Source organism: Beta vulgaris, chromosome 9, assembly GCF_026745355.1.
Source record: "Beta vulgaris subsp. vulgaris cultivar EL10 chromosome 9, EL10.2, whole genome shotgun sequence".
NCBI classification, from domain to species: Eukaryota; Viridiplantae; Streptophyta; class Magnoliopsida; order Caryophyllales; family Amaranthaceae; genus Beta; species Beta vulgaris.
The window spans coordinates 33,555,531-33,575,204 of record NC_079210.1 but is presented as its reverse complement, the minus strand read 5'-3'; the positions used below and the strand labels follow the sequence as shown (position 1 = coordinate 33,575,204).

Genomic DNA, 19,674 nt, shown 5'->3' with positions numbered 1-19,674 from the left:
TCACGTCTACTTTTCTAATCATAACTTTTTATGTGCTAATTTAAATCCAAAAATTCCAGTAGATTTGGAAACTAGAGTTGAACAGCTTTCCAACGATAGGTGGCACGACCCGAGGAGTCTTCTATTCAAGGAGTTATGCCTTCCGGAAGATTGCACTATTTCTGCTGGAATCTGCCACACGTACGCGCGGATCACTATTCCTCCCATTTAATGATATATTCAAGACTTTTCTTATCTCTTGTAAATTACTTTCCTAACCATATTAGGTTATTGAATATTATTTAGATCAGGTTTTCATCCTCTCTCTCCTCCCTCACACGTTATTTCTTAGTTTTAGTTTTAGTTTAGTTTTCTAATCTCTTTCTCTTTAGTTTTTAGTTGTAAACCCTATTTTTTATTCTTCTTGATTAATTTATGAGTTTTGTTTAGTTTCTTTGCTTGATTTCTTTAATTATGCTTTCCTTTGTAGATTTAGATTTCTTTATTTATTTCATGATAGAGTAGTTTTTATTTCTAGGGTTTTGGGAAATGGGAATCCATGTTTATATGACATGATTATTGATTTTTATATATTCTTGGTTTGATTAGTTATTGATTTCTATAATTGAATAGTATTTTGATTGTTAATCTTGCAATCTGATCAATTGTTTGCTAATATTGAATCATAGATCGAGAGATAGTTTTACCTACAATTAGCGAATCTGATTATGTTGAGATACTGTAATACTATATGTTGATTTGACAAGACCCGACCATAGGATTAAGTTGTGCTCTAGATATCTGATTAATTGAACTATTGATGATATTTTGGTAGATTATAAGTATAAACATTGTGAACCATTGTCCTAGATCTTTTTACTTTGATTTTCTTTATTTATTAGTTTAGAACCTTAATTCACATATTTCTGATCTTATTTAGTTTTCCCATAATTTAGAAGCTAAATTAAAATGACCATCTATGTGTGGATTCAACCCTACTTATCCTACCACATCGTTAGAAGGTTTTGCAGGACTTGTTAGAAGGTTTTGCAGGAATTATTTTTGACAGGTGTACGACAGCCTATCAGTGTTTAATATGCGATGCCATCAACATTTATTTTCTGATTGTACTTACAGCAGACAATGCTTGAATTTGGTGAAGAAGTGGCCGGGTTTATCCACTATCGCTTGAGACCTCACAAAACTTTTGGACTGGACAAAGAGAAGATGTAAGGGGAGCAAGTTCAGGAAGCAAGTGATTAGAGCAGGTATCATTGCCACTATTTATATCATTTGGCAAGAACGTAATAATGCTCTTTGGAATATGCAAGTAAAATCTGTAGCTTAGGTTGTAAAGCATATACAATATACGGTCGAACAAAAAAGTAGGAAATATATCGCACAAAAAATGGAGGATAGGAATATTAAATGGCTTCAGAATTTGTGATGGTTCCGTGCTCTAGTGCCTATTACCAGTCGCATTCGTATAGTTGTTGGTTGAGGTTGACCTGGTGATAAGTTGTAATGCTTCATTGAGCTTATACAATACTTGATTATCAAAAAAACAAAAGAAAACGGAAGGAGTATTATTCTTTACTGGCATCAATCTAGAGGTGGGCATGGGCCGAGCCGGCGGCCCCGCCCGTTGTCCGCTACGTTGCCGCGGGCCTGTCACGGTCAAGAAATTTTATTTCCGGCCCGCACCGGCACGAGCCCCCGTGGGCCGGCCCGCGGGACGAACGCTCCTTTCCTTTGTTTTTTTTACCTTAAAACTATCAAAAATACAACATAAAACATGGCCCGGCCCGCGGGAAGCACGAGCCTGTCTCGCGAGAAGCACGATCCCGGCCCGCGGGCCCGTGGACTAATTTTTAAATTTTCAAGCCCGACCTGGCACGGCCCGCCGATCATGGGCCCGGCCCCAGCCCGGCCCACCAATTACTCAAGCCCGCGGGCGGGCCCGTGAACAGGCCCGACCCGGTCCATGCACACCTCTACTTGATCAATCTGTATACAACAAAAACAATATGCAACTACAACCGCAAAAACGCCTGTCATGACCCCCACCAGGCACCAGGAATTGGATTCTTTCTTTAATATCCATCAAAGTCATTTTCTGTCATACCCATTACAGGGTATCTTCAACAGGCAAAGAATAAAGCTTTTAATCAGAATAAACTCATAAAGTAGCCTACTAGCCTAGTAAGGCAAAAAATGCGTTACTATCCGCATATTACCGCAATTATTTAGGACAAGCGGAGGTGTAAGACACTCGAGGAAAAAAAAAAAAAGAGAGAAAAGAAAAACCAAGTTGCAAAACTATAAGAATCCTTTGCATTTGCACTTAAGAGCAACCATATACATTATCTCCATTGCTTGACCACCTGAAGAAAAGACAAGAGAGAAGGCACAATGATGAGGGGATACAGAGACTCTCTATCACATGGAGATGGGCAACTCAGATGGGATCATCCTTTTGTTTCTCAAGATGTAAGGCTAGTAGTTGGTATTTCAATTATGTTTTCAAGTGTTAAAAATCTTTTTCTCACATAGTTTGATGTTATAATATGACTGCAGAATCCAAGATATGGCGCACCGATTGGATATAGGCCATTAGAAGAAAGATCTGTTTTAAGACCCTTTGGCCTCACTAGGTGATTTTTGTTTACCTGATTTCATATTTTCATTTACGTTAGAGATTTTTGGTAGCATAATACGTACTCTCTCAGTTCAAAATTAGTAGCCTTGGTGTTATTTCAGGATTTTTGAAATAAGGTGTCATCTTGCATATATAACTAATATAAGTAATAGTATCAGATTTTCCAAAAATTTCACTGCCTAAATCTAGTGTTAGGTAGATTATAGAAATGACCAACTATTAAAAGTATATGGGACGATTAATTCTGTATAGGAGAGCTCTTCAAAAATATTTCATTCATATCTTACTCTTTTAGCCGGTCCAAACAATGTAAAATAATGGAAAAATATTTCTGAAGAAACGATTACCACCAAAGCAAAAAAATCCCAAGTATTTTCTTATAAGTTACTCACAGTATTACCTAATTCCCTAATTCACCCGCGAATCGCGAATTGAGAAAAGCGAATTATGGTTGGTTTTGGTTCATTTTGGGCGAATTGGCGAATTCAAAAGGTGAATTAGATAGGGAATTAGGTAACACTGGTTACTCAAAATAGGGCCATGTTTAAAACTCTGGATTAACATATTAAAACAAAAAAATGTTTTCTTGAACAAAAAGTGTGTAAGATCCTGAGTTCTTGATACAAGTTGTTAGTACGAAAGTATCGACATTTTTGCACCATTGCAGTATTCCCATGGATCCTTACGCAGCAACAAGAATGATGATGCTGAGCAACAACACAGGTCACGGAGTAAGCCCTAGACTTCCACAAATACAATATTCACAGCAGCTAATACCCAGATACATTGGCCAAGAAACTGATGGCTCAAAGCTAATAACAAGAGAAGAGCAAGAGATTGTTCTTAAGAAACTCAAGAAACAAATTTATAATCCTATGCCTAAGATTCTGGCAAGAAGAGTGAGCCTATACTATAGAGATCTTAATAGAGACCCTAATAGTAAGGCGATGGAAAAGCATAGAGATGAAGAAAAGAAAAGTTGTGCTATTTGTTTAGAGGATTTTGAGCCTAGAGAAGAAGTGATGCTGACTCCTTGCACTCATATGTTTCATGAAGAATGCATTGTACCTTGGGTGAAGGAACATGGGAAGTGTCCTGTTTGTAGGGCCAATTTTTTTGAGAGAAGAGAGAATGGCTCGGCGTCGAACATCGATAGCAGACAGGTGGTTCATCAGCCTGCTGCTGATCACCGTCTTCTGTTTTCTGACGAGCTTCTCTCTGTTATTCAAGCTATGGATGAAGCTTTTTCTTGGAGATTTTAATTAGCTCTTTTGGACATTTTTAGGGGGGCATCAAACGAATGTTGTTATGTAATTATGTTATAGTGTTAAAGGAGAAAACTCCAAGATATTTGAAAATACTTGCAACCAACGTGCTCCAAATCAATTACCATTTTTGAATTGCCGAATTTTCAATTCAGCAATCAGTAGACAAACAATACCTCCCTTCTTTTTTGCCTCTTATCATCCTTAGAAAGCCCAGATCAGTTTAAATTGTAAGGTAATAGTACTGTCTTTTTATTTATCTTTTTGCACTGTGTAGATGCATTTTATTGCTATATTCCCCTCTTTCCCTCTATACTGTTAGTCTATTGCACACTCTCTCCCCCCCCCCCCCTTATGTTGGTTATTGTTTTCTTAGAAAAATGTAATTTCCAGTTCTTAAAAATGATAGGTTTAGTATAAATATGACTAAGTTTAAGTTTATTATAACCCTTAGTTATATCATATGATATCTACAAGTTGTTGATTTCATTTTTTTTCAATAAAAATTGTCCGCTGGTTAATGATCTTTTTAGGCCCAAAAGTTCAAATGTAGATGCTAGTACGCTACTTTAATAATGCTTATTTAATCACAAAATGGTTGCAAAAAGTTTGAAACTACTCATTATTAGTTGCTAAAATAAGTGCCTTAGTTGTGTTAGAGACTTAAGCAACTGATAGTCAGTAGTGGTCGCAAAATCATTTTAGCGATTGATTTGGTCTTTTGCGACTTGTTAGGCGGTTGCTAATTTTTTTTTTCCTTGTAGTGAGGTTTGTCTATACTATATTGCTCTAATAAAGCAACAAAATGAGAATGGAACAATCTTTGAAGGCATGGAAGGAGCATAATTCTATCACTTTATGAATTATAGAAAATAAATTATTACGTGGCCAAATATAAATATGAAAGTTAAACATATATTTTTAGTAGGATTGATTCATCAATCCGGTGGATAATCGACTAACTAGACATAAATAATTAAATCATTATTTTATGTTGCATCATTGACTTCCACAAAGTATTAGTATCTACCTCTATTAGGTTAATTATTCACTAAATAAATAAATTTTAGTCCATATTAATAATATATCCACAATATAAATAAAGTTTTCCTGACTAGTACAAGTATTTATTATTTTTTGACACAATCACAACATAATCACATGGTGAGCCTCCACTCATTTTATTTGCACACGTTATCATTTCAGAATTTAATTTGTTGCAAATAATATAAAACCATCTAACCCTAATTGACGAGTCCATTATTTCCCACCAATATTGAATACTTATCTTTTCTTGTCAAGGCAGTACATTTATACCCTAATGCCTTACCAATAACATCTTGAACATAATTAGCCACTTCAAATTTGGTTCTCCCACCACTCCCACAAGTACAAGCTTCAGGCAACTTGTCAAGGAATTGCACATAATAGGAAGGCCATGGATTCATCATCAAGCAGAAAGGATCAAAGGCCTTCATCCCACTAGCTGTTGTCCCATAGAACATGCTAACATTAAGTTGAAGAGCAACAGGAATAATATCATCACTAATCTCTGCAAAAAAGGGACTAAACCTCAGTAAATAAGGCTCTCTACATGTTGTCCCTTCAGGGCACATCACAATATTTCTTCCTTGTCTCAACACTTTGTGCATGATTGCGGCATCTTTCTCCCTATTCCTTGTTAAGGCAATTGTGTTAAGCGGACTCAGAAATGCGGACAATTTGCTTATGCCATAGAAAAGCAGACTGCAATTCATCCTACAGATGTATGAGATGTAGATAGAGTCGAGTACGGTTTTGTGATTGCATACATAAATCATGCCCTTTGGAATTTTATTTATACTACTAGTAGTATGTTGCATATGGATGTGTTTTAAAGAAAGAGGCATTGATGTAGGGTATCTTAGTCCAATAAAAGCTAAGATTGGAAGGGATAGTTGGTAAGGTAATAGTATTGTAATGAGTACTCTTGAGATGCTTAGGATAAACCCAAATGGTAGCCAAATAAACATAACTAGGGTGTCTCCTGGTGTGGGCATAAACGCGAGTCTACCATCATGAAATATCAAGGTTTTCGGGTACTTGTCTCTTGGAAGATTGTTCCACCTCTTCTTATCATCCTTGCTCACATAATAAATGTCCTGACAAAGATTACATACATACAAGTTATTATTGGTACCTAAAATATACCATTTTATTATATGATGAGATATTGGCGGATTTGGGTATGAGACCATAGCATTAATATTTTAGCATTTGATGCGAAATTACGGAAATATTTCTACATTGGAGTGGCTCCTAGTTCAGTTTTAGAAATTAAGGTAATATTTTACATGTCACAATATAATTTAGCTAGTTGTATAATTGAGATAGTGTCACCAAAACTTACTCAAAATCCTACTAATACCCGTAAATTTCTTTACCAGGGTTCTCCTCAAAATTCTCAAATTTGGGCCGTTCACTCATATTTAAAGTAAGGATTTTTTTATCCCAAACTATTTTGCAAGTAACTATCATATAAAAATTTTATGGTCCCAAACTACCTTATTTTTACCATTTTATTGTTGACAACTACCTAATATCGGTTTTTGGCATTGACTTTTTCTTTTAAGTTCAAAATTGTGGGAGAAAGCAAAGTTACCATTTTGAAAATTGCTTGAAATGGAGGAGATTGAGAGGGTGATTGTTTCAATTTTAGTTTAAGTAGAAGAAAATTTAATGATGGATTGGTAGTACATAGTGTCGACATAGATATGAGAGAGAGAGAGAGAGAGAGAGCGCACAAGGAAATGGGGAAAATGAAAAAGGGTTTAAAGAGGTTAAGCAAGTGAGAATCCTAGGTTTAAATATGATCCAAGATGTAAGGGGCTGCAACTGACTCATCTGGTGTTTGCAGATGATGTGATTTTGTGTATTGGGGGTGTGTTTTCTTCTATCTATCTCCAGTTACAGGCTTTTATGCTGTTTTTGATGTCTTCTAGGCTGTATATAAATGATCATAAGTCAGAGTTTTATACAGTTGGCATGTCTTCTACTGAGGTGCAGAGAGTGAAGGATGTGTCTGGCTTCTCTCATAATACTCTCCCCTTCAAGTACTTGGGAGTTCCCATATGCTCCAAGAGATTGTCTGTGACTGACTGCAGTGTTTTGGTTGAGAAAATGTGTGCAGGATCAGGATTTGGACTAGCAAGCAGCTGTCATATGCAGGTATGCTACAGCTAATTAACTATGTTCTTTTAAGAATTCATATATACTGGGCACATGTTTTTGTGCTTCCTAAAAGTGTCTTGCAATGTATTATAAAAGTGTGCAGAGCTTTCCTTTGGCACGGCTCTTACGCTATAGTGGGAAACCAAGAAGAGTAAAGTGGGAGGATGTGTGTAAGTAAGCCTAAGACTAAAGGTGGCCTTGGCTAGATATGTATGGGCCTTAGCTACAAAGCTAAATAGCCTGTAAATCAAGTGGGTTCACTCTATCTATATTAAAGATCAGAATTGGTGGGACTGTAAACCACCTTAGGGTTGTAGCTGGTATTGGAAGCAGATTTGCTTGGTAAAGGAGGAGATAAAGCATAAGATCACTTTGCAAAATCTCACAGGTATGTGAAAATTCAGTTAGAAAAGCATATATGCCAAGATGGCTAATGAAGGTAGTTCTTTCTACTGGGACAAATTTGTATGGAACAAAATTTCATTCCCCAAGCACAAACTTATTACTTGGCTTGTATTGTTATATAGCTAAGTACTGCTGATAGGATGTTAAAACTTGGGATAATGGATGATGATAATTGTCTACTGTGCTTAAATGGTAGAGAATCACATGAACACATTTTCTTTCAATGTGATTACTCTAGAACTTGTATAGATAATTTGAGAGATTGGCTGGGTATGGATAGTCATCAGTATATGTTTCAGAGAGTTGTTGTGTTCGGGAGAAAATGGAAAATTTCAAGTTTCAAGAAGATGTTTGCTGATGTAATAGAGGCATGGGTTTATTCATTTGGTGGGAAAGGAATGAGGTCATCTGGAATCATAGTGTTTGGATTCCTTCTCAGGTGATGAAGGAAGTGAAAAGCCTCATTATTATATTGAGGGTTAGTGCTATGCTTCCCAAGAAAATTTCTGCGAAAGATAGGGAATGGTTTGATTTGTTAAAATCTAGATGATTTTTTTTTGTTGGATGTTGTTGATGTTGTATGGAAAAAACTTGGTTAACCCACCGGGTAGACAACCCACCCCATAATATAAGATTGTGGTAATTATGATAGTGAAATCCAACTAGACTTAAATACTAATATTTTAATTGTCTATTAATAGCGGGTAGTCTACCCGGTGGGTTACTCAAGCAATGTCCATGTTGTATTAGTTTGCCTTTTTAGGTTGTTTCCTTTCCTTGAGAGTTAGGGGTCCAATCTAGTTGGTTTGTCTCCCTCTTGGAATTGGTTTAGGTTGTAATGGTTTTTTGGTTTTTTTTTTATATATATTCTTATAATCTTACTTAGTAAAGAAAGAGGTTAAGTTATATTACGTGATATTAAGAAAAAATAAAAATAAAAATAAAGAGTCAATGCTAGAGTAGCGGTCAATAACAAAATGTTAAAAATAAGGTAGTTCAAGATAATAATTTTTTTTATAAGGTAGTTTCTCGCAAAAATTTAAAAATTAAAGGTAGTTTGGGACAAAATATCATTAAAGTAAATACGGAAATTTTTTTAACCACAACTTCAGTAAAGTATATAAAAATATTGGCAATTACAATATAAACATAAAAGAAAAAAAAAAACAGATGAAATGACTTAAAATGTGTTGCTCATTATCGATCATCAATTTTTTCCTCAATCTAAAAAACTGTATATCATATTACCAAAGCTTGTAATTTTTCTTTTATAAATTCTAGATCTGTGTTGAATATAGGAAACTGGTAGAAATAATAGATCTTTAGTTCGAATTTTAACGTCACCATCATCAATTTCATGAAAAATAAAAGATTAAACCGTTAAAATTTAGAAATAAAATAACAATGTCAACCACCTTCACAACTTCTATCAGAAGTATGTCATATATCTCTGTTATATAAGTCAAGAGGTGAGCTACGTGTCCTCCTGTAAGGTTACTTTTCTACCCTTCACTTAGTAAAAAATGCTAATTATAAAATATTCAATTCCTTCTTGACCTATATTTATGTGTAATAACTAATAAGAAAACTTAAGATTGCCGAACTTATAATAAAATGTAATGTACACACATAACATTTTCCAAAAAGATATGCTTAAAAAGAGATATATGTGATTGAAAATTAAACTAATCTAACTAAAGTAATTCCAAATAATTAAAAAGTAATAAGAACTTACAAAGTTTCTTTCTAACTAAACTTTCAATTGCGAGCAATTACAATTTCTAAAAACATACATTAACATAAACATACCAAAAACAAAAAAGGGACAATCTCATCTTTTTATTTTTGCCTTTTATAATTGTCTTATGTGTCAATTAGGATAATTTATCATTTTATTTATTTAAAGGCTCATAGTTGTCGTTTATGTTAGTTGGGATAATCCATCTCATCATTATTTAAATATATATTCATAATTCAAATATATCAAAGAAATATACTTATACCATCCAATTTCTCAATGAAATGTTACGCAGTGAATTACACATATATTAAAGAGATTAGCATATATCATTTTATAATATCAACTTATAGTACATTCTGGTACACGTTTATTTATCACAGTGGAAAAAGTTGTGAATGATCAAATTAAAAAACAATAAAATAGTATAAGTTCATTTAGTGTTTTATTGTCAATATTAATGTTAATATGTTTTCGCACGTATCGCGTGCATATGAAACTAGTTAATGAATATGTTTTGAGGTAATGATATTAATGGAATTTTGATAAATAAAATTTGTGATAGAACCAAATTAAAATTAAAGGATTCAGTTTTGGAATTTGGAAGAAGGGAGGAATGAATATAGTTCCTCCGTACATAATGATTACAATAAATGAATATTTTACATTTTACAAATAATATTCATTTGTTGTTGTTACTATGATACAGAGGAAGTAGAAAACTTAGGGTAAAAAAGAGATAAAAAAAAAAAGAATGAGTTGGTAGTATGAGATACTGCTAGTGTCTACTTTTAATTTAAAACTAGATAACGGCCTAAAGCCAATAATAATAATAAGAGAAGTAGTTATTAGACCCGGGCTACACCCCAGATAAGAAAAATTTTCATTCATTAATATTATACTTTAAGATAATAATAGTAAAAGTTATTTGGTCTAGTGGTTAAAACTTTATTATATGTTCTTGAGGTCCCGGGATCAAACACTATACTATGCAATTTCTAGTTTTGTTTATTGTTGTGAATTACATCGAGTAAAACGCCCTTAGGGAGAGCGCCACATGGCACCGTTTCTTGTTTAGGCACGCCTTTTAATATATTAGTATAGATATACCACTTTCCTAAATATAAGGACTACTTTAGTTTATTGAGTGATCATTTTTAATCTAATAATCTATTTTGAGATCAGTTTAATGCATTAGGTATTTACCTCCTTTAATTTACTTAGTGACTAGTTTAATCCATTAAGTCACTGGTTGAATTTGTTCGGTAGGACTAGCAAGTTAATTTTGTAAAAAATATGTGCTATACTTAAACAAAGGAAGGAGAAGGAGCGACTATATTGGTGTGAAATATTTAGAGATAGTACTAGATTAGATTGAAATGGAATGAACTTACTAAGATTATATAGACTTAGATTGAGATGGAATTAACTAAACTAGATTGGTTTTATTATTTGTAAGATGTATTTTATTTTTGATTGACTTAGTTATGGTCCAACATATTTCAAAATAATGTAGGACCAGAGGTAAAGCTAAGTTTAAAATAACACATGATGCATGAACATCTAAATTATTATTTGTGGTCCAACAATATTTATTGTACGATCTATTTAATTTCAATCCTTGACTCTCGTTTGACATGTGTTTGATAAAATGCAACAAAATACGATATAGTTTTTCAATATTTTAATGCTTGCAAAAGTCTTAAATTATTCATCTATTAACTTTGTCTATAACCTTTTTATGTTATATAAAATAAGAATGCTCTTAGTTAAGATGTTGTTGGAAAGGTTTCTATATTTATTTTTATAATTTATACTAATTTGTAATTAAAAATATTAATGGTTAAAAATGTTAATTAGCAAACATAAAAATCAAATGATTACAAATATTATAAAATGGAGGGAGTATATTTTATTTACATAGTAGAAGTTTCAAAGGCCTACAAAAAAAAACCTTCTAACAATATACTAGAGTGGGTGGAGTTGATTCCACATAGAGATGGTTAACATTTTGAAAATTAAATTGGTCTACTAGAAATATATGAATAGAGCTATTTGATGTGAATAATATAAACTGTATTATTACTTGTGCAATATAATATATGAGGGTTTACTAACGAGTAAATATTCCAATTTCCAAGTTTATTATTTTGGAGAAAATTATGAAATAAAAATTAAATTAAAAGAAAATCATTTATTTCAACATGTTTTGAAATTTAAAAAGTTCAGAAATAGTAATTTTTTGAGTTTTCTGGTAATATAACATTATCAGGATGTCATCGTGTTAGTGAGCTCCATAAAATTTTGTATGACACAAAAGTAAAGTTCTTATTATTTATTGCAAATTGTTTAATTTGTTGAATTATATATGCATATACCAATGAAATTTTATATTACTTTCAGCTAATTTTTCATCATTTATTTTCCGAGAGGAGGATATCACTAGTTACCTTGCAGTAGGTGAACGGAGGTGTCTGGAAACATTTGTTGATGCAACAAATCCCAACTTTTTGACTCTGAGACATTATATGTGCAAAGATCATCTCTTGCTCGTCATTTACTACACCCACATCCAACAAACCGGTGTAATATCCACCTAAAACTTTAATCTCTCTCCCAACAATGTCTTCAATACCCAAGTAATCCATGAGGAATCCTTCAACCATAATCCTAGGCAAATTAGTGACTCCCACTTTTCTACCAAACCTCATTACCACTTCAAGGCTTCCATCACCAACATTTTCTAAGAAGAACTTAGGCAAAACCGTTCTCCCTATAGTAAATCTTGCTTTTTTGATGCCAAAAAAGCAAATAAAAATCATGGCTTTTAACCTCATTTCCTCTTTCAAAATGCACATAAATGGGTATACAATGAGCAAGACTAGGGCTCTAAGTGGCCCTCCACCTTCAAAAGCCACCAACATGAAGTAAGGAAACATTGAAAAGGATTTCAATAGTGTCTCTTCTACATTAAACAACAAGGTCTTGTTTTGAAGCACTTGATTATCTATTTTGGTAAGAGAAGCGTACTTGTGATATTTTTGTTGCATGGTTAAGAATTCAACCTCGTGACCGGTAGTAATTTGGGTTTTTTGATATATGAAGCAAGGACAAGGAATATAATCACATAAGTAGGATTTAATATGAAATTGAAAACCCCCTACTCATCACCTCATTTTTATAATGGAGCCATGTTTTTAACTTTGCAAGTACAATGAGTAAACAGTATATATAGTAGGACCCAGAAACAAGTAGTTAGGTTTTAGATTATTTTTTTTTATTGGGAAATTAAGCCAACCCAAGGGCTAACCCCTACCAAGGCTACTAGCCTTGTAGGAACTACCAGCACATTGGCTGGTAAAGCATGCTAAGGAAATACCCCAACATAATGTTGGGGGTAAGGATCCAACACCTGACCTCAGAGATCAGAGCGGAGTGCTCTACCACATGAGCTAGCTCCTCATCCTTGTAGTTAGGTTTTAGATGGTCAAGGGAATTGTTTAGCGTAAAAAAAAAACATCAGCAAGCCAGTCACTTGGAGTAGGCAAGCTAAGAAGTAGTGATTTTGGAGCGGCCACTCCTAGAGTCCTAGTAATTAGTAAAGGAGAGCATTCGAGTCTTCTTCGTGCCAGATGAATAATCTTGCAGATTGGTTTATTGCTCTTTCATTCTGGAACTTCCTAGTTTAGTCTTTTTTTTACAGGAAGAAAAAGGATTTTATTAATCATAAGGCCAAACGTCACTTACAAAAATTTCTGAAAAATTTAAAAAACTAACAGACATACATGAATCTTCATAATTGACTACATCACTGGTTTGATAAAATTTAGCCTTAAAAAATTCGCTTCATATGAAGCAATATAATTCTGTGAGTTCGTTCTGTTTCGACATTCTATCTGTTGATGCATGATTAATCTGGTGAACATACATCTGCAGTCTTCGCAACTCTGGCAAAAATCATGAAACCCTGTATCTTCTACACACCAATTAATACCTGTAAAATCAAGAGATTTATTTATGCACATGGGTATTAAAATCACACAAAAGCACAAAAAAAATAAAGGAACACACCAAAACAATTAAATCCTCCATCTTAGAATAGACTACACAGCCATATACCCTGCCAAACGCAAGATCAGATCCTTCCCTGATCGGACATGGATAGCGGCACCGGAACCTAACCCTTAAGCCCAAAAATTGATAGAATCCAACCAAGGTTTCGCAACCAAAATACCCAAGCCCAGAAGACCCGCACCAGGGTATCGATCTGCGGACTGCACGAAGGATTCCAATCCCACACAAGACGGACGTTGATCTTAGCATAGCAAGAAGGAGGAGAAGATGGGTGGCCCGTCGGCAAGGGATGGTTAGGGCCCGATCCCGGCCGACAGGCCCCCTTTCGGCCAACCACCAAAACCGGGAAAAAAGAAGAATAGAAAGAAAAGGAGAGAGAGATGAGAGAAAGAGGCCCGATCTTGGGGCAAAACCTTCAAAAGAGAAGAAAAAAACTCTCCCAAGAGATGAACCCTAGAGGGAACATTCTCCCTCTAAAAAATTAGAGAGAGAACTAGTTTTAGTTTAGGCAAGTTAAAATTCTTATAGAGCAAGATAAATGTTAAATCTGAAAATTTGCATAAGGACGAAGCAAACTGATGAGAAGTTGACAACCAGATTGATTCGTTGGGATGAGATGAAACAAAGGGGGAACAGGCAAAAAGACACAAGGAAGTGTTGATGCGGAAAGACCTAATAATGATGGGTAAAAAACTACTGGTGGCTATGATTCCAAATAGTCACCAATCCACTAGTGCAACTGTTGCAAATGAAGGAGGACAATCAATACAATCTAAGAAAATTAACTAAGTACAATGTTATGAGTAGAATGTTTGTAACTAATGATGAATGATAGGGTTTTAACGATAAAGAATAACAATGGTTGCTTTGAATGCTCTGAGTTTGCTTCAAATTATGTGAGTGAGTAACCTGTTTTCTCTAGGTCAAATATGCTTACATATAGGTAGCTCAACACGTCCAAGTTGTTCCCACAATATAGCAGGAAATAACGGCAACTAGTTGATCTTCCAATGAAACAGGTAATTTCGCCGTTGAATTCCTTATCAATTCACTTTGTTATCTCTGAATTATGGGTCCTCGCCGCTGTAGCACTAGATTAATCACTACTTCTATAACAGATAGGGCTAAATCAAAGAAAAAAGCAATGACACTGAAATAGTTTACAACGGTCAGTCACTGGTCACTTAATTAATCTGACTTAAGAAAATATTTAATTTCACAACGCTTTTCAGTTTTGTAGCACATTACGATTAGAACAATCATTCACGAAGAGCGTCTTGAGGACTGTCCCGAAGACTAGGGAGTCTTGTATGAGTATTCTTTTAAAAACTTGGTTTAGATTACCTTTCTCCGCTCTAATCAGAGATCTACTAGAGATTTACAATGTTAGCCTAGGACAAATCATACCCCAGGTTTCGAGGGTATTGAGTGTGGTTGAGATAATAATGTCTTGTGACAATCCAATTACACTCCAAGATCTGATGTATAGCTACGAGGTTAGGGTTAAGAAGCATAGGCTATCTCTTCATGTTAACGCAGGAATGACCATGTTGGTCTAAGGGACAAATGTAAACGACACGGGTTGGAAGAATCATTACATTTTTGTGAAGGAATCGTCGTTGGGATATCTAGGAGATTTCCTAAGAGGAGGATCGAATTTGGAAGGTTGGGTACCGATTTAGTCTTGATTTTTGTACTTTGCGTCATTAACTTGGTGCTCACATCTTGATCTATGCAGATATAGAACCGCGTTTGGTGGACTGTCATGAAGATTCAAGGCACAAAAATGACTAATTAGTTTCAAGAAAATGATCCCAATCAACCAAGGATCTTGCTCGTCAATGGCATCTGGTACATGTTCGATTTCTGACTTTTGGTTTGTTTTCTGACGTCTTTGCTAGTCGACTAACATAATGAGTCATCTGATAGGTGTTTACGCTGAATTTCGCCTTCGCGACGTGAGGGATTATCAGGGAAACGACACAAAGGAGTGTTGACGCGGAAAACCCCAATGAAGGTGGGTAGAAACTGCGGCCACCAATCCACTATATGCAATTGTCACTCACAGTGAATGACAATCAATACAATCTATGCTATTTGATCGAAGTACAAAGATTACTTATTCGAATGAAAGTAAATAAAGTATTGTGCAGTGTAAAGTAATTTTCAAACGAGGGTTGTAATGTGTGCCTTTTTGAATAATCCTTATCTCCACTTGCCTTACAGCTTAAATACTCTTTACGAAGTCATGACGTAGTTGCAGCGAACCTCCAAGGATCTCAGAGGTAGCTCTCTGCACGATCTCTGCAGAATCTCAACTGAATTCCTATCTTGGTGCCTCCTTCTTTTGGCTTTATTTCCATTGGTGACATGGCAAACAATAATCGATGCGCATACCTTATTCTTCGGACAATCAGTTTGATCCTTGACTCCGTCAGAACGTCAACGTTGGACCTGGAAGAGTGTCAACCTGGAATTTCAGACATAACAGTTTGCCCCCAATTGTTGAAATAAGGAAATACCAACAGTCATGAAATAATTGTTAGTCAAAATACTTCCAGCGTAATAAGAACACCGATCACAGCTCATTATCATCTTGTTAGGAGATTTGTCAATAGATAAAGAAAAAGTTATCACAATTATATAATTTGTTAATTTTGCCAAAGATAACCCAAAATCCACCGGAGAAAGATAAAAATCATAAGAAAAGATAACTCAAAAATCCACATTTAATATATATTTGTTGCATGCTGATTATTATTGTTGATACTATAAGAAAAATATGCCAGAACCGCTTCCCTGTTGCCAGGTAATCTCCGTGCTCTTTATCTCCAAATTTCAATTTCTGTCAATTCCACTTTCTGAACTCATGGCTCCAAGTAGGCATAACATTATAAACTTTGTTAAGAACCAAGAAAAAACCAAAGCAGAAGAGAAAATTGTAGAAAAAAGGATGAAATTGACGAAGAGAAATCACTATGTCGCAAGAAGATCTAATAAAATTCCTAGACTTAGGAAACATACCTATTGATACTGTCTTGAGGAACGCTGAATCTCGCGAACGACCGGAAATGTGTCCATATGGCTGGGTGATACTTAATGAATATCCCTTCAGGCTAGGTCTTAGGCTACCCTTTCGCCCATAGTCATAGAATCAATGTAAGTTTACCAAATTAGCCCTGGACAAATCATGCCCCAGTTATGGAGGATTCTAAGCATAGTTGATAGAGTAACAGCGTCTTCGGAGGAGCCTTTTACTCTTCATGATTTGTTTCTTTGCTACAAAATTAGGGTTAGAGCCAAAAATAGGTTAGCCCTACATGCTAGGACAAGACATGACGCATTGGTTGGAGGAGTTCAATCGAACGACAGAGGTTGGAAGAAACATTATGTTTTTGTCAAGAAGTCATCTTTGGGAGACGTAGGAAAACATTTAATCGGAAGCTGGAACGTAGAAGGGTTGTGAACTTTTTTTATAAATTGCTCACATGTCATGACGTTAAAGTTATTATTACGTCGCTTCTTTTGCAGATCTAGACCAAAATTTGTTGACACACTGCGAAGAATCTGAACAGTTGTGCGAGAAGTTTTAAAGAGTAAAAGAAGAAGAAAGGTACGTCATGAGAGTAACTGTCGTTAGCTAAGACAATTGCTCTTCAATGGCTTCGGGTAAGCGTTTCCCTTCATTGTTTTTAATTCCATCGTCACTGCAGTCTATTTTCTGACTTAATGATCAATTTGCAACAGAGTCTTCTCAATCACGACCAAGAGGGTCGATGGAGGACAACTAGTCTCTGAGACGCTTCGTAAGGAAAAGGGAATGGGAGCTATCTATCGTGTCGGCGTTTGCTTATTTTGACAAGTAGCAGCATGCAGACGTCATTCATGTTAAGGACGATGATTATGACGTCGCCCAAAAAATACGCAAAACTGACTTCATTGGCCCTCTTAACGAAGGAGGTCCGTCGTACACTATGACAGTTCCCAATGACTTCATGTCATTAGATAAGATGATTTGGCTGGAAGCAGAAAGACTTCTATTCTCTTGCGCTAAAGATCGTTTACAAGAACTTACCTCGCCCACGCTTATGTCAGATAGCTTAGAACTCGTCTTCCAGGTATGCTAATCAAGATTATTTTCTTTTTTCCTTTTTTGTTTTAAATACATCGGACGGGGTCGCTTATCTTTCATCTGTTGTTTTGCAGGCTTCACAACATTTCCTCATGGTGAAAAATGAAATGTCGTTGTTGTTCAAAGCACACCAGGCGATGAAGTCTAGAGCTAACAAAAGCGAGTTAGCTTTGAAGGGTAAAGAGGTAGAATTGAGGAAAACTTAGCTGGAGATGGTCAAGATGGGGGAGAAGCTGAAGAAGAATGGTGAAGAACTGAACAAGAAGGCAGATGAAGTTGAGGAGGCATCGCGTCTAGAAATCGAAGCCCTTCAGGCACAAGTCACTGCTAAAAAGAATGAACTCGACCTGCTAGAAGCTGAGGTGATCACACAAGTGAGGGCGAAGCTGATGTACCAGTTTATGATGAAGCGAACAACATCATAGGAGCCATAAAAGAAAATCGATTTGTACCTCGATTGCTTAAGAGGTATGAAGGATTTGATGGACCCCGAGGACCTCAAGGTGACGGTTGATTATTCATCAAACATTGATCAGCCAGAGTGTGGAGTTTTCACCTCATGTGCTGCTTTTACAATGTTGGACATCCTTCTAGAAGCTAACGCACTGAAGGGAGTCGTGTCGGAGGTTCTGTCGTCGGCTACGCCAGCTGGAAGGGGATCCGATGACACTCGTAGCATCTAGCCATCATGCGTTGATTTTCATTTGGAAAATTGACTAAAAGAATACCAACTGATTGGTCCGCTCAAAATAATCCGAACTTTGGGTTATCCTGGAATAATCCAAACTATTTGAGGCACCTTCCAAAAATAATCCAAACTTTAATTTTTCTTGCATTCAATGATCCCTTTTGGGTCTATTATATATAGAAATAATTAAAATTTTGGATTATTTTGAGAAAGTACTCCGAATAGTTTGGATTATTCTAGAATAACTCATAGTTGGGATTATTTTGAGCTGAATAGTGATAGTTTGGATTATTCTTGTCAATTTTTCCTTTTCATTTAGTCTTTGGAAACATTTTAAATCTTTTGTTGTTTTGAAACAATTTATCTCTTTGGATCACCCATCATGGGAGTGTCCACAACTAAAGTACTTTTGGGCTAGTCATGGGAGTGGTCATAACGTTTGTTTGCATTTGGTCATTTGCATGAATGACGTAATGTTATGATACTATGATTGTTGTAATGTTATGTCGATTGTCTGACGTCTAAGTATGTTGGTCAGGCGATTTGGGAGCCTTTCTTTGTCGTATAGGATAGACCTTGTCGTCGTAAAAATTAAATATGCGCAAAATATGTTTACTTACTTGATGTGAACATGTCGGGTGTTTACAACGCGATGCACATTTATGATACTAAAGTCGGCCTTATAACGTTTATGAAAACTCAAGATGCTCTAGTGTCTTTATTGGCATTCTCTGGAACACTTTGTCATTCTAGTTGACTTATTATGCAAACGGTAACTGCTGGTCGCTTCGTATGAACGTCGCGATCTTTATTGAAAAACATGAGGAATCCTGTAAAAGAAACACACAATAATGTTCCGTCGTTGGTGTTTCTACGAGTCTGCGATGACATGTTCATCACTTATTGAATACAATATAAATAACTTAAAATATACTTAGGACTTAGCTAGAAAAAACATCTTTTGAGAAGGAGAGCTTCCAACTTCGAGGGACCATGGCGTCGTTGCGTCGGACTAGCTGGTAGTCACCGTTGCAAACGACTTTTCTCATTTGATAAGGACCTTCCCATTTTGGATCTAGCTTTCATGCACTGGGCGCCTGTGTATTCTGAAAGACCTTCCTTCACAAGTAGAAAAAGGATGATTTGCGTTGCCCCATTTACGTCGCATGAAAGGAAAAACGACGCAAAAGCCTAATTTGCGTCGCATGCTGTAAAGACTACGTCGCAAAACATCATTGCATAAGCACTAGATACGATCCATATGCGTCGTACCCTATGATGTGCGACGCATATAACTCATGTGCGTCGGACTTTGAGGCCCATCCGACGCACATCGCTGCATCCAAGTGACAAAATTTGAAGCCCTATTTGTGTCGCACTTGACTAATATGTGTTGCAAAGGATAATGTGCGTCGGATGCCTTGGCCCATCCGACGCAGATCATCCCAAAAGCCTAACTTAAGTTTTTTAAACCCTAGCGCCTCACTCAATTCCCTCGCACGTGTTCTTTTTTTCTAGCGCCTC

General features: G+C 35.7%; 2 protein-coding genes and 1 long non-coding RNA gene across 3 annotated transcripts; 1 reads left to right on the top strand and 2 right to left on the bottom strand.

Annotated features, from left to right (window-relative positions):
• Positions 1 to 2,130: 2,130 nt before the first annotated feature.
• On the top strand, positions 2,131 to 4,216 carry LOC104903400 (RING-H2 finger protein ATL68). Its single transcript, XM_010691425.4, has 3 exons — positions 2,131 to 2,469; positions 2,557 to 2,633; positions 3,306 to 4,216. The coding sequence occupies exons 1-3, from the start codon at positions 2,392 to 2,394 to the stop codon at positions 3,898 to 3,900; spliced, it is 750 nt and encodes a 249-aa protein (XP_010689727.2). The 5' UTR covers positions 2,131 to 2,391; the 3' UTR covers positions 3,901 to 4,216.
• A 782-nt stretch (positions 4,217 to 4,998) lies between these two features.
• LOC104903399 (probable glycerol-3-phosphate acyltransferase 2) lies at positions 4,999 to 12,716 on the bottom strand. The gene is made up of 2 exons (XM_010691424.4): positions 11,707 to 12,716; positions 4,999 to 6,044 (listed from the first exon to the last, which is right to left on the bottom strand). Exons 1-2 carry the CDS (start codon positions 12,304 to 12,306, stop codon positions 5,148 to 5,150), a joined length of 1,497 nt encoding a protein of 498 aa, XP_010689726.2. The 5' UTR covers positions 12,307 to 12,716; the 3' UTR covers positions 4,999 to 5,147.
• A 2,605-nt stretch (positions 12,717 to 15,321) lies between these two features.
• On the bottom strand, positions 15,322 to 16,607 carry LOC125493146 (uncharacterized). Its single transcript, XR_007269602.2, has 2 exons — positions 16,355 to 16,607; positions 15,322 to 15,784 (listed from the first exon to the last, which is right to left on the bottom strand). It is a non-coding gene; the product is annotated as an uncharacterized LOC125493146 (long non-coding RNA).
• Positions 16,608 to 19,674: the final 3,067 nt, after the last annotated feature.